This window comes from Hylaeus volcanicus, chromosome 2, assembly GCF_026283585.1.
Source record: "Hylaeus volcanicus isolate JK05 chromosome 2, UHH_iyHylVolc1.0_haploid, whole genome shotgun sequence".
In the NCBI taxonomy this organism is placed as follows: domain Eukaryota; kingdom Metazoa; phylum Arthropoda; class Insecta; order Hymenoptera; family Colletidae; genus Hylaeus; species Hylaeus volcanicus.
Window position 1 is genome coordinate 22,424,409 of NC_071977.1, and position 14,752 is coordinate 22,439,160.

Below are 14,752 nucleotides of genomic sequence, written 5' to 3' on the forward strand. Positions count from 1 at the left end.
TCATTTATATATCCGATACGAAGACTCAACACTATTATTTATACTTAGATGGTGCGGAGCCTGCTGAAGATTGGGAAGAAACAAGAAGGATGTGTCCTCCAGGACAACATCAATGGCGGCACCGCGCCTGTATGGTTTGCACAATATGTCGAGAATGTACTGGGTATAGTATATCGTGCTTGAGTGGTGTACGTCCAGATCGCAACCCAGGCCAGTAAGTATCGCTAGCACGTTTCGCATAGCACGAGAGGTTAAAACTGCGGATTTTCAGGGAATGTGGATGCGGTGGAGGTGACAGTGGATGTGCGGAATGTGGATGTTGTCGCACTTGCGCGAGTAAAAGTTCTACTAATGGTAACAATTAAAGCCTAAATTGTTATTAAACAATTGTAGCTAACTTTCTTACATGTTATTTTCATACTTTAGGTAGAATAAGTTCAAATTTTCGGGAATGTTTACAAAGACGGTTGGGAGAAATAAAGCTGAGACAGAGAACCAAGGCAGGTCCAAGCACTGCAAAGTATGGAATGAAGATGAAAGGTCCGAATAATCAAAGATTGGGTAGATGTCTTCGTAAAATAGGTGTACCGTGTATATATATATATATATACAAAAATTAAATGTAGTTGTGTCAAATTTAATGTAACAATAAATTTTTTTACTAAAAAGCTGGACCAAGTGTGGCACAAAAAAGTTGTCCTGGGAAAATGGCGTTAGGATTGAGTAGTAATTTAATGCCCGAAGAAGGCGTTGGAGGAAGCGATATAGAACGAGGGGACGCGGCAAGAATTGCTAGTATACCACCAGCTAGAGTTCCTATACCCAGCGAAAGTCCCGTGGTTCAAGTATCGTGCGGCTTGCATCACACAGGTAATGTACAGAGGTTGCGTTCACATCTTAACCGATGTATAAAATATCCTTCAATAATTGTGTCATATATGATATATAGTGGTACTCTTACAAAATGGCGAAGTTTATACATTTGGAAGTAACGTATATGGCCAGTTAGGTGTGGGAGATTTAATAGCACACGCTGGACCAGTTCATGTTAAATTATCAGGCATAGCTACACAGGTTGCCGCTGGAAGTAATCATACTGTTGTACTTACATCAAAGGGCGAAGTATTTACGTTTGGAGCTTACCAAGTTCGTATCGTTCTTCAAATTTAATTGGCAGTGGTGTTCAATTATAATGTTTTTATACTTGCTCCTCTTATACACAGAAAGGACAATTAGGTATGAATTGGTGGAATGGTCAAAACGAATCCTCAAATACCAATTCCCAAGGTAGTCGTCGTTCTGATAGGACGCAGCCATGGCATAGTTTTCCAAACATAGTTCCAAATATCGGTCCACGGTGGGGTAGGCGGGCAACGTGGGTCGGCGCAACTGGAGATCAGACTTATGTTAAAATTGATGAAATAAATTCTATTAGTTTAACAAGGAGTACTGTTATGGCAAATAAAAACTGCATAAGTATGTTCTTCTTTTTAAAATTGTCGCTCCACCACTAATATATGGCAAGTGTGCTTAATTGTAACAAAATTGTTTCAGTATTAATTCCACATCAAAACGATCAAGCGAATTCGTTCAAATGTTTAGTCATAAGCAAAAGGGATGGCACTTGTAATAGTTACAGCGGGACAGATCAAGTTGACTTCAATAATTGTGCAGCATGTTTAGATCCTTTGTATAACGTAATTTGGACTTTTAATCCGACTAATAATGAAATAAGTTTATATAATATTATATCAACGGAAATTAGAACGATTCCTGGTTTGGAAGTTTCCATCCTAAGTCCAGGTTTGGCACTGCCTGTAGTATCGAATTGTTTCGTAACGCGTTCTCAAGCTGCGATGCATTTATTGGGTTGCTTGGACACCCTCACGCAATCACAAGATGAAAATTTGTCTATAATCGAAGAGAACGAATGCAATCAAGCAACGCATGGCAAAGTATACAGTCGCGAAGACTTTGTTACGGTTAATAGATTCGAAAGTGCGTATAAAGATGATGAAAAAGTACATATATTTAGATACTTTTATTAGCGAGTATTTGCATATATTTTTAGGTCATGGTGGTGGTTGGGGTTACTCTGCTCATTCGATCGAGGCTATCAGATTTATGCCCTATACTGACATTTTACTTGGCGGATACGGTTTGTTCGGAGGTCGTGGAGAATATACAGCAAAAATAAAAGTAAACACTTCTTTTACGCTCGAATCTCAAGAAGTGATTCGAAGTGGCGATAAGTGTTATAGCTTAAAAATTATTGCAGCTCTTTGACATTGGTATGGATGGAGGGGATCAAGAAAATGATGGCGAACTTTTGGCAGAATCTGAAGAAATACCGTACGAATGTGGATCAAGACAAAAATATTCTATTTTATTTGACGAACCAGTTCCGTTGCAAGCAAACAGGTGGTATGTTGCGTGGGCCAAAGTCAGTGGCCCTTCTAGTGACTGCGGATCTGGTGGTCAAGGAATGGTCACAGCCGAAGATCAGTTAGTCAATTATTTATTTTTATTAGAATTTAACGAAATTTAAAATAAATTATAATCCGCATAATTCTTTTTAGAGTTATGTTTTATTTTAAATCTTCGAAAAGATCCAATAATGGAACGGATGTGAATGCTGGCCAAATTCCTCAATTATTGTACCGAGTTGTCACACCCGAAAATCAAACTCCTAATAGGCAAAGGGATCAAATTGAGCCGGTATACGTGTTAAAAAGAGATTTCAGTAGAACGGTCACCAAAGTATGTATTTATTTTTGCTCTAGTTACACACGGTAGAAACCCGCGGAACATCATTTTTTGTAATATATCCCTTTCCAGGAATGTTTTCAGTCATTGATATCCCTTCTTCAGTGGAGTTGGAATACATTAAAAGCAGCACTAAGCGATACCATGTCTCATGCCACTTCTTCGTCTCACGCATTACTTGAAATGGAACGTTTAGTTTATATTAGTAAAGCTAGTTTACGGTTACTTAGAACTTACACCAGCGAAATTTATCCGAATCAAGGTACGTGACCAACTTTTTTCCAAATGTTGGGTTATCTTTCAATATAATATTGGTAATAATTTGCAGTCGGCAAAAAAACCCCGGCCGAGTCGGTGCGCCTAGCTGAATGTATAGGCGAAGTTCGTGCATTGTTGCATCAAATTTTATCCGATACTGTGCCATTCAATACAAAAAGTAAAGGAAAAATGCGTTTTAACAAAAGTGAGTTGTTACAGATTTTAGTGTATTCTATTTCGAAGTATGTCTTGTGTCGCGAGTGTAATATGTAAATAATGTTAAATAGGTTCGGGTGCCATACAGAATAAGATGCCGAATAGCATATTAGACGAGTGCCATAGAACGTTTGTCGCTTGTTACCATGCATTTTATCCTACAGCATATTTAAAGTGGACGTGTCTGTGCGAATTGTTGTCTGAAATTGATAGAGTAAGTATCTTTAACAATTCTCTAAATAAAAAGCATTAGATTTAATTTATAATTCGCGGTACATCGCAGGAACAAGGGAGGACTACAAAGGATAGGCTCCTATCGGCCGTGCTGGCTTCTTTGTGCAATCCTGCTATCCGTCTTCGATGTACATTTCCAATTTTAAATAATATTATGGATAATAGCGACAGCATAAATCGACAACTTAGTCCATCCGACAATACCGGCTTACTAATGATAAACTCGACTGAAAATCATCAGTATCCAATTTTGGTTGAGCAGATCAGTTACAAGTCTCAGGTGGAAAGTTCTGGCAAAGAGAGCATAAATTGGACGTTTCGCGATGTCCTCGACAGACTTTTAGATCTGATCCTAGTCCCTGTGAAGAAAAGTCTTTGCAGAGAGAAGACTCAATCACTGCCAGAGTTGATTCTTCATTGCTGTTATTTATTGGCACGTGTCATCGCCGAGTTAGCGGCACAGTCGAGTGGAAATGAAGACGAACTCCAAGCTGCTTGCGGCAGACTTATCTACACCACGCCTTCAAGATTCACCCGAGTGAATCAAACAAGATCGTGGAACACTGGCAACGGTTCACCAGATGCAATATGCTTTTCGGTCGATCGACCTGGTATTGTTATTGCTGGAGTGGGCATCTACGGAGGTGTTGGAGTGTATGATTATGAATTGGAGCTACTCGATGATGTGAGTACTACTATTTGTTAAATTTTTAAGTGTCAGTGAATACCAATGTCATCAAACGTCATCGTATTCTATAGCAAAATAACACAGGCAACGATCCGTCTCACACTCAACGTTGGAGTAGTTTGGATTTTACACGCGGATCTTTTGGACCGGATGATTGCGTTAATGACATAGTAGAATTAAAGTTTGATAAACCCGTGCCCATCAAGGAAAACGTGAAGTACGCCATTAGATTGAGAAACCGCGGTGGGCGTACAAGTAATGGCGATGGCGGCCTGAGCGTTGTCAAAGGATCAGACGGAACAACTTTTACTTTCACGGCTTGTTCCTTGAGCTTTAATGGTACAACGCAAACCAGAGGTCAAATACCGCACATCCTCTATTACTCAAACCCTCAAGATTCTGACGGTCAACACACAAGCAAGGCGATGGCTGAAGTGCAGGCAAGGAAGTGTACCCTTGCTATGACTGCCACGATTATTCAACGGTCCAACGAAATTCTCGCATTAGCAAGAGAGAGGGCAGAAGAAGTGGTAGCCACCGAAGTACTCGGGAATGCGACATTCGTGACAACCCTCTTACCATTGGTCATGGCTCATATTAGTCCTTTAGCCACGTCAGATCCCCGAGTGAGGAACCATCTTTTTGTATATTTCCTGTATTCAGTTGTAGCGTAATCATTTGCCGTCTTTTTAAATTAGCGATTTTAAATCAATTATTTTTTTTTCTAGAGTGGAGTACAGGTTCTTACTTTGATACAAGAGATGCTTCCCCATGTCGCGGCACTTAATTTGCTATCTACGATGGGATCATCCCAAATATCTCAAGATGGCGAAGTTCAATCCCACGTTTCGCCACCCATCACCACTAGTCATCATTACGCGTGGTTGGAAAGCGATCACCCTTATAAACCTGCTACGGTATCCCATTACAAAGTTACCTTCCCGGATACAGTTAAATGGTTAACCATTGAATTTACTCCGGAGTGTGGTACCGCCCAGCCGGAGGATTATTTGCAACTCTACATTCCCAATATAATTTCAAATTCCCTGACAGGGTAAATAGGATTAATTAAATTTTAATCGAAGTCTCTTAAAATGCTTTCTATTTATTTTGATGTACTCTTAGGACAAACGTGAATGCATCGCTAGAAGATACGCCTTTACATTGGCCCGTGCTACACAAGCTGAGCAATGTGCAAAGTCTGTGGCCTCAAAACGCGGTCGTGTTACCTGGTAAATCGTTGTTTCTCTGCGAAATGGTGCAAGTGATGTAATCGACATTTTAATAAACCAACTTATTCATTGTTACAGGGAACGAAGTAATATTCTCGTTGGAAACTGCGTCGGATTACATGAAAAATGAGAGAGCAGTTACGTACGGATTTAAGTGCTTGGTTATCGGATACGATTGGATAACGTCGGGGAATGGTTTGAAAAATTTGGAAACTGAATTATCATTCCTTGGCGGAGCTTGTGCTGCGAGTCTCATAAAGAAGAACCTCGCGTTACCACCTGTGTCTAGTACGTATATATTATTTCTATTAAATATTTTTGTTTAAAACGCGTCAGCTTTTTTTTTTTTTTAATGAATGTCTTCTTCCCCTGTGAAATGATTCGAATTGTATACTTGAAAGTGCATATTTACGCTTAATGTTTGTTTCGGCATTTAATGAGCCTGTTTATGCCTTTGCAGATGAAGAAGTAGAAGAGGATTTGGAGTTGATGCAAGAAACAGCAAAGAGGATTTTCTCCGTTCATTCATCGCTACTTGGACGAGGATTCGCCTTGGCGTCACCCCCTACCGTCTCCCAGGCTCTCGATGGAGTTCTTCCATTCAGGTAAGTAGCTAATTATACTGCTCGATTCTGCACAACCAGTTGTCGGTAAAGGAATGAAACTAAAAAGGAACTGGCGTTTTTATTGGTAACAGGATACTGAAATTAGCTTGATCGCTAAATGTTACTTCTTAATTAATTAATTAATTGAATCTTATCACACAGAATTCCTTTTTAGTATCATTAACTTTTTGCTGTCTTCGCTGATAAAAGAGCTACCGTTTGACCTAGTTTTCAGAATCTCTTATGAATTAGGGTTTTATCTTGATTTATTACGCGTTATCTAGATCCAAGAAACGATTTCGAATGAATTACAGTTATTTGAACCACTTTTTAAGATCTAGAAGGGTTTAGATTACCTTTTAAAGACCCCAACATCCATTTAGAAAAAAGAATAATATATCGAAACAAAATTCTGTTTCACCGCCGATTATAAACTGTTTACAATTCCAAAGCGTGATTTGCGTATAACGCTTAAGTTTGCTTTCGCGTTTCGTCGAAAATAGCCATCGATCGACACAGTGAAGTATCGTGAACTTTGACGTAAATACAACGCATATTATTCATATTTATATTGCATATTTATGTGGATGCATATAGGGGGACAAGGGAGATATACAGGAAGCTAGGAAGGGATATATTTTGAGAATATCGATTGGACATTGAATCGGTGCTCGTTGTCTGCGTATCAGCTACGTCTTTATTCTCTCCCTTTCATCGATGGTCACGGCGTTCAATGTAAAACAAATTATACAGTCGGCTGTTGTTATATCACAGTATCACGATAATTGCGACTAAACCGTCGTTGCATAATTTAATTCGTCGCCAAAGTACGGTAATTGTACACGTATACACAGTTTGTACTCACTGGTCGCGTTCGCTTGTATTGGGTGATAGTCGGGATGGTCGGGGTTCGTTTCGCACGGGAGCGTTAATTAGGCTCACCTTGACACGATCCAAGGTAGGAACGCTCGATTCTGAATCGATTTTTGAGAAAGTTGTTGAATTTCTTAAGCCTCTGAGCTGGAGGTTCTATGAGGATCCCATTTATATTTTTTGGAAAAGCAAGGCTATCCACCTTCGGAGGGTGTATATATAGAAATAACTCGATATAACGTCACTAGTTGGTGTTCTTATATCGAGGTAAGATAGCGATTTGATCCTCAGGATTCATGTTTGGACTCATTTTCACCGAGAAAACCCCACCAATCCATTGGTAACAGTTTCATACGAACACCTTGAAAAATATAAAACTGATCATTCTCATTACCAGTTGCTCGCTGAACTGTCGTTATAACGAGGAACTACTTGACGCTTCTATACCAACTTCTCATTAGGTTCTTACGTATTAAATTGCTCGAATATTATCAAATGTCGCCGAATCATTTCGAAAGCTCCGCGGACCAATTTCCACCCGCTGCTTTGGGGATAAAGCGAAACAACGTCGCGAAAGTCGTTACAGGGGCAAGTGCGGCAGCATCAATAATGCATGGCTCACACGTGCGGGAGATGACTGCACACGCCGGGACAAAAGCATCGCTTACGGTGCTCCCATTGTACTTTTAAAACGCAAAACGGCCAGCTCGGTGGTAATACTGAAACGAATCGCCGCTTTCGCAAACAGTCGTTCAACCGTCGGAGCTGTTTCCTCGTTGCTCGAATTCCAAATAAGCCTACCTTCCGCTCGCGGAATTCCGCGACGATCGGGTTCATTAATCATTGGAAAACGTGATTTTTGACTTGTTCTTTTTCTCTGTCGCGTCGATGTTAGTTTATTCTTCGAATGAGAAAGAATTTCTTGATGCTGTACGTATATAGTGTTCTTTGAAGTCGTAGAAAGATAGGTTGGGCTATAGTATCCACAGTCACAAATTAAATAGTACCAGAAGGGTGTTACTTCAAGCCCGTACTGAACGATAAGAAGTTAAATTCCTAAAACTACTAGATGCCTCCATAAAAAAATCTTTCGCAAATTCTGCAAAATTTCCTGAATGAAACTTATGATTGCTAAGTTAATCTTACCAGTCCACCATCATTGACGAATCGCCAAATGTTCATTTCCGTAATCTTCCACCGATGCTCCTGTCCCCACAATTTCTGATTAGAGTTCCAGAGATGTGATTACATTTTTAATACAAATTGCTCCGATAGATTCTACTCTCGTAATTTTGATTGATCGCGAAGGAGAAAAAATGGCGCCTAGCGGTGCATTACTCGCTCGAATGACCCATCAGCGATCCGTGCATCGATATACAGGGATTGTTTTTATTGTGCTCCCGGCGTGGCACATTATGCGATAGAGGGTCAAAACGTGGACTAATGGTCAGCGATAGCGTCGGTACTCGGTGACGGTTTTACGTTGAACGGCCGCATTACTCGGGGATCCGTTTCGAGATTAACAGGGACGTGAACTAAATCGATACGCGTTCCGCGGTGACCCGCCGTCGCGTTCGTCAAAATTAGTTGCCGATCACACTGATAACAATAACAACAATTTATTGGCGATGTCCAGAGGTCATAAATAAACGCAGTAACAAAATAATACAGTAAATCAACGGCTCCCGTGGCGCTTCGCGAAAGCTCGAGTCGCCCTTTTGTCGTTGCTTTCGAACGAAATCGTTTCCGCGAATGGCACGAAAAATATCTGATTTCTATTCGACACGCTATCATTTCTCTGCTGAAGTATTTCGTGTCCGTATCGTCGAGGAATGTGGGGGTAATATTTTTATTGTGTTACAATATCTCGGAACGAGAAACGCTATCGAAGTCGAACCGTTCGGTTCTCCGCTCGCTTCGGAGTCCCCAGAATACCATGAATCGTCGATAAGTGTCGAGGCATGGTCTTGACTACGCGACACTTATCGACGACTCACTGGTAGTCTGCCTTTAGAGATGGGCGAAATTCTGTTTGAATAATGGATGCCATAAATCAACATGCATTCATATCTTTTATCATGAAATAGAGCTGCATTCTACTATTAAAGTTCTACATGATGCTCGTTGCAGAAATCGAGGAGTTGAAAATCACCTGGTGTAAATAAATATAATTGAGTTATACCACGATTTCATGGCAGAATCAAAGAAGGCTAGAAATGCAGAAAAAAGGTGAATTTCTTCAAAAGTTTAACCAGAAAGAATGACTATTTCAAAATATGTCGTGCCTGACAAACACCACCACGATTCTCGATCCCCTCAATTGCAGATAGAGTTCATCTTTCATTCGTTATTCGAGAGTTGTATGTAGACAAGAATTGTGCCCATCTCTGAGTGCCTTCTGCTTCGTTTCTTCTTCGAAAAATCTAACTTCGCATCGAACCAAGTGTGCACGAACTGGCACACGTTTGTATAGGAATGGCACTGCTTTCCGAGCGGACGTGCGATCGTTGCTAGAGTCGAGACATAATTAATTGTCCAGTCAAGGCCATCGCGTCGTCACCCCCGCTCTGTTGCTTCCACTTGCAATGTGCAGTCGTGCTTCTTTCCGAACCTATTTTCTAGAAAATCTATCTTTCCGTAATCAATTTTTTCATCAAATTTTGTTCCACTCATTTTGATTCAGATTCTTCGCAAGAATCATTTCTATGGCCTCGATCTGGCTATCGAATTCGATCCAAACATGGGAGCTAAATAGTTCTTCTCGTGGAACGCTTGAAACGTTGATCAACTCTCGCGACGGTACGCCGATAAGCGTGCTATCGATTGATAAACTTAAAGCAACGTAGCGCGAAAGGTCGATCCAATCGCGTATCTTACACGAGTCAGCGAGTTTAGGATTTCCTGTTGTTGCTTTCGATCCTTCTCCCCTACCCAGGATCACTTCCCACTCGCTCTTCGTCGATTCCATGAATTTCATTTCAATCTTCACGAACGACACTGGCCCTGCCTCGAAAGCTGCTTAACGATAAACTTAACTAACAGCGCGCACCAATCATCCGTCGCACATGAACCGCCATCGCGATAAAAAACACTCTTAATACGTAATATTACGTCACTGGTAGATCCGCAGCTGACCGTCACTGACGTGACTTTACGTCAGGGTTAAGTCTATAGCTGGCTATCGTCGACGTAAGTTTACGTCACTATCGAGTCGTTCTATATGCATAAGTTGGTAGTTATCAATATGTGAAGCATCAGTACAGCATTTTCTCCAGTAACTGAAGAATGTTTCCAAAAAACATAAACATTAGCAGAGAATTTCATCAACAGGGTGGCTAATTACGCTTTTACTTATAGGCTATCGAACCTAATCGCTGTTATCAAGTTCATAAAGTGTCGCAGGAAATGTTGGTACGTCGTCGAGGATTTTTGCTTGTTATTATTCGATACATAGGTACATTAATAAGATTCGATTTCTTCGAGAAAGTTTCATCGTCGATGTTTACAAATTTGTGTTTCGCTAGCAGCGACGCTATATGCCTGCAGAGACTGCTCGCGTATATCCCGCCCCCTTATTCTGTAATTTTCAAATATTTCATAGAGGGGCCAAAAGCCTCATTTGTTTCCTTGTGTATTGCCAACAATTCCACAAATATGCTCTCGAACATAGCGCTAATCGTCCAGAGGAACGTAACTTGCACGAAGTAAACAAAATGGCAGTTGTATACGTACGCAGGACCAAGGTGAAACGCGTACGGATAATCGGTGCTCGCTCGTGATATGTGAATGGAAGCTTACGAACTGCCTTTTATTAAAGGGTAGTCGGTTAAAGTGAAAACAAGAGGTTCGAGATCGAGTCCCCCGTTCTGTTCGTTTCCGAATTACGGCTTAACTGTAAATAGTACGTGAAAAATGTTCGAGGAACCTTGCCCACGCAGGCGATCTCCCTAGCCTCTCGATGAGAGTTCCACCTTCCCAGTTGGTCGCCACAGGCTCGTCCCGACCGTTCACATTACACTCTCGCAAAAACCGGTGCACATTGTTTCGTCGCACGTAGCAGTGTCCACGATTCATAGCTTGTACACACGGAAGCGGCTCGACGTGTCGCTGCGCTCGAATTCCTCTTCGACCCGAGCGCGAACCGACCTAGTCGAGCCGCGCGAAGGTTCTCGTTACAACTCGGTGGTCAGAGGCTCTGCCTTCTCGACGATCACGTGGAACTCCGTCTCCCTGTAGAGCCTTCCGTCGGGCACCACCATCGTTATCCGGCTGTCGACTGGCGCCGTGGATGCTGCAGCTTCCCTGCCTATCACTCCATTCTTCTTCGAGACAACGTCCGGCGCGTTCGTCGGCACACTTATCCACTTCTTCCTGCTGTTGCGACGACGCCTCCTGCAGCACCAGACGATCAGGCAGGTGAGCAGTATCAGCACCACGAGCAAACCGGCGACGATCAGGACGAACACCAATATCGATCCTCCCAGAGAGCAGTGACGTGTCTCGTAGTCGACGAAGCTCGTCGACACGCCATTCACCTCGCCGTCGGTGCACAGGAAGGTCTCCGGTGTCTCGTTGATTGTCTCCTGCGGCGACAACGTAGGCGGCAACGCCGAGTTCTGTCTGGTGTAGAATCTCGAATAGACGTTCGTGTAATTCAGAATGTTGTTCTTCCAAATGGGCAGCATCTGACAGTCGCACGGCTGGTCCACCAAGAGGTTGTCGAGCTCCAGCCGGAAGCTGCTGCGGTCGAATATCATCGAGCCCTCCTCGAAGCTCGACACGCTGTTGTTCTTGAAGATCAGGTCGTGCAGCGAGCCAGCCGGCGTGCGGCCTTCCGGGTCCGCGCGGATGCCCAAGAACGCACCTGCAAGTCAAAGTGTTGAAGTGATTTTTAGGAATGTTTCTTGGTACTTTTTAGGAGGTATAGGGGTTCTGATTTGAAGAGTTGCTCTGATAGATACTTTGCGTTGAAAGTGTAAGGCTTTGAGACTCGAGGATATAGCGAGTGACATACTCTATAGGTCTCCATGGAGAAGGTTTTATAAAGGACACTAAAGATAAGACGAAGTAGGAGCTGCACAGCTTCCAACAATTTTGAAAGCAGGACCAAGTGACCGCATACAGTTCAAGCTACCCACCTACGCCAAGGTTCCCGAAGGTGTTGTTCTTCACGATCACCGCACCCCTCGCGGTCACGTCGAAAGCCTCGCTCTCCAGACTCTCCACCACGCAGTTCTGAATGGCCACCGTTCGGGGACTCCTCACAATAAAGGCGTCGCTCCTCACAGTGCCCATTTTCACTCCGTCCAGCATGAACTTGTGGTACACCTCGATGTCGTTCATCGTTCTGCTGGGCACCTGGTCGCCAAAGCTCCCGCCTATCACGTGCAGGTAGCCCACGTCGAATTTCTTGAAGGCCTGGGCCTCCATGCTCTCGATCTGACAGTTCTCCAGCCTGAGGGTGTCCGTTTGGACTAGATTCGCGAACGAGAACGCGCTCAGCTGGCCGATCTTGACGTTCTTGAAGCTGATGGCTTCGACGTCCCCGCGGAAGACGAAGCTGGGCATCGAGTCGATGCTGCTGTTCGTTACGGTTATCCGCGTGCGCTGGCTGCGGGGCGAGAGCTCGAAACTCTGCCTGACCAGGCTCAGGTTCGCCACGTTAATCAGATCAACGGAACGCAGCTCGTCCATGGAGGCTAAACTCGAGTTCGCCAGGACCACGGACGAACAGTTGCTCACCATTATCCTGCTCGTGTGCGGGCTCAGTTTTTTGTCACCGTCCGTGGTCAACACCAGCTCCTGAAATTAAATGGATTAGGTCACAAGGTATCGAAGATTCTATCAGTCTTTGGGGCATTCCTTTGTTAGATTCCGAGCGAGAGAAATTAACTGACAACATTGGTTTCTTAGAGAAACTCTTAAAGGTTTTTATTTGTACAACTACGTCCGCACTGTGGCGGTGAACACTGAATTCGGGTTCTTGAGTTTTACCGGGCTTTTATATAATTTGTAGGATGAGTGATATTAAGGACAGCGGTCAAAGGAGATTATGATTCAGAAAGGGTACGAAGTACAGGATGAGTGAGGAACTAGGAACCGAGATTAGGATGTTTGGTTGAGGTTGAGTCTATGGTCTTTGTTATGCTTGTGATTAGTTGCGTTGATTATGCAACAGCTTAGAGGAAATTGGGGGATTGTAGTAGGTATTGTAGAGTGGCACATAGTAGTAGAGTTTATTCAGTCACTTCTGGTATAACCTCTCGGTCGTTTCTTCCGGGAGGCTAATAATACAAGGTATAATACAAGACCTGGTTAGGTGAAAATGATAGTAACTTGGAATACGAGCGACGATTAATTAGCTGCTCGATACCATAAATTTCCTTCCTGTGCGTCCTAGACACGGAGAACCCTGCGGTTGATTCAGGGGGCTAATAAAAGGTTGAGTGGGTCTAATCGTTCGTCTAACCGCCCTAATAGTCGTCGTAGCGCGTGCCTCCGGTGTCGCGCGCTCCCTCCAATTAACCCTGTCGCCATTGTTATCGTAATCGAGGGCTCGAGTTTTCCGCAGTCGACCGACGTTTCCCATTTCCGTGAGAAAACGTCGCGACGAAAATCCTTGAACGTTAACGAGACCCAGTCACGGAGCTACTTTGCACCTTTCCTCGACCCCTGTCGTGACATTCCGTCGTTGGTACGCGAGACCTGCACAATTTTCCGTCCTGTTTGGAACCGTGCCGCGACACGTGCTCGCCTCGATAATTTGGCGCGATTGCGATCCAGCGATTCGCATACCACGGTGTCGAGCTAAGCAGCTGCAAAGAATGCCTCTTTTTGCCTATACATCGCGTTTCCATGATAGTAATGCTGTCGCGGATATGCATGACTTGTGCCGCGATTCAAAGTTGGAATCGAGTTCCAAAATCTACGTGAGATATACAGTCAGTCTCATACATATTCGTACCCTCTATTAAAGAAGTTTGCTTAAATTAAATAATAGGTTCGATGTTTTCGAATAAATGTTTCGTTATAAATATGTACATAGACGAACTTTACGTATGTGTAGATATATAATGAAAAATTTATTTGGAAATCCTATCGTTTAATTTAGACAAGTTCCTTCAATAAAGATAGGTGCGTGATCGTTGTTGCAATTGCCATCTTGCTAGGAATAAAGCTTTTGTGTGATGGATAGGAATAGAAATAAAATTGGTACGAGTATTATTTTGCAGCTTGTTAGCGATTAGGATTCAAAGTTAACCTTCGTGTACCTTTTCAAACTAGAAGAAAAGGTAACCCTCAGTTTTAGTCCTCGAATGTGGGCAAACCAGAGTTCCTATCAAGTGTTGAAATAGATCCTACATGGTTTGCTAGGAGTGGTCAGATGAGGGCACCTGTGGATGCCTATTTGAACCGAAGGGTTAATAGAATACCTGAACGTCGAGGGGCGATAGGACCAGGCGATTAGGCTATTATCTAGGCCTATTACCTGCCTAGAAGGAATCATTCTCGAATTGAATCCAGAGATTTTATTTAACCTACTAGTACCTTAATCAATCTCTGAACATATAAATATTTTATTTCCACCTTCGTTCGAAAGATGGCAATTTTATCGGAGAATGATCTATGCGATCCTGGCTAATGGTGAAATAATCTTTTCAAAAAATCCCGATGATTGAATCTGAATTCCATTCAGGGCCATTCTTTCCAGTTCTCCTCGTCAGAGTCGCGGTGTCGACGTTCAGTATTTTTCACATTGCGTCCGCACCAGAATGTCCCTGGGCGCGTGTGTTCCGGTAACGTTTCGTAACTTTGGGGCTGGTGCCAGCTAAAACTACTGTCCGGACAGACTGCGTGCGTAACAAGTTGTCAGAGGCAGG

General features: G+C 42.9%; 2 protein-coding genes across 7 annotated transcripts in view; one reads left to right on the forward strand and one right to left on the reverse strand.

The window, feature by feature from the left end:
* The window catches only part of LOC128885019 (E3 ubiquitin-protein ligase MYCBP2), a 279,219-nt gene that overhangs the window by 3,666 nt on the left and 260,801 nt on the right, over positions 1 to 14,752 (forward strand). For all 3 annotated transcript variants that reach the window (XM_054138756.1, XM_054138754.1, XM_054138755.1), the window contains exons 11-29: positions 49 to 214; positions 272 to 354; positions 427 to 591; positions 670 to 870; positions 950 to 1,146; positions 1,224 to 1,476; positions 1,555 to 1,998; positions 2,072 to 2,199; positions 2,279 to 2,505; positions 2,580 to 2,760; positions 2,839 to 3,028; positions 3,095 to 3,229; positions 3,312 to 3,454; positions 3,524 to 4,159; positions 4,234 to 4,788; positions 4,891 to 5,216; positions 5,288 to 5,394; positions 5,473 to 5,682; positions 5,855 to 5,999. In XM_054138756.1, coding sequence (XP_053994731.1) covers positions 49 to 214; positions 272 to 354; positions 427 to 591; positions 670 to 870; positions 950 to 1,146; positions 1,224 to 1,476; positions 1,555 to 1,998; positions 2,072 to 2,199; positions 2,279 to 2,505; positions 2,580 to 2,760; positions 2,839 to 3,028; positions 3,095 to 3,229; positions 3,312 to 3,454; positions 3,524 to 4,159; positions 4,234 to 4,788; positions 4,891 to 5,216; positions 5,288 to 5,394; positions 5,473 to 5,682; positions 5,855 to 5,999 — 4,492 coding nt within the window. The remainder of the gene's footprint in view (positions 1 to 48; positions 215 to 271; positions 355 to 426; positions 592 to 669; positions 871 to 949; positions 1,147 to 1,223; positions 1,477 to 1,554; positions 1,999 to 2,071; positions 2,200 to 2,278; positions 2,506 to 2,579; positions 2,761 to 2,838; positions 3,029 to 3,094; positions 3,230 to 3,311; positions 3,455 to 3,523; positions 4,160 to 4,233; positions 4,789 to 4,890; positions 5,217 to 5,287; positions 5,395 to 5,472; positions 5,683 to 5,854; positions 6,000 to 14,752) is intronic.
* Positions 6,680 to 14,752, reverse strand: part of LOC128885024 (uncharacterized) — a 136,499-nt gene continuing 128,426 nt past the window's right edge. For all 4 annotated transcript variants that reach the window (XM_054138765.1, XM_054138764.1, XM_054138766.1 and 1 more), the window contains 2 exons: positions 12,011 to 12,674; positions 6,680 to 11,736 (listed from right to left, as the gene is read on the reverse strand). In XM_054138765.1, coding sequence (XP_053994740.1) covers positions 11,045 to 11,736; positions 12,011 to 12,674 — 1,356 coding nt within the window. In that variant the 3' untranslated portion in view covers positions 6,680 to 11,044. The remainder of the gene's footprint in view (positions 11,737 to 12,010; positions 12,675 to 14,752) is intronic.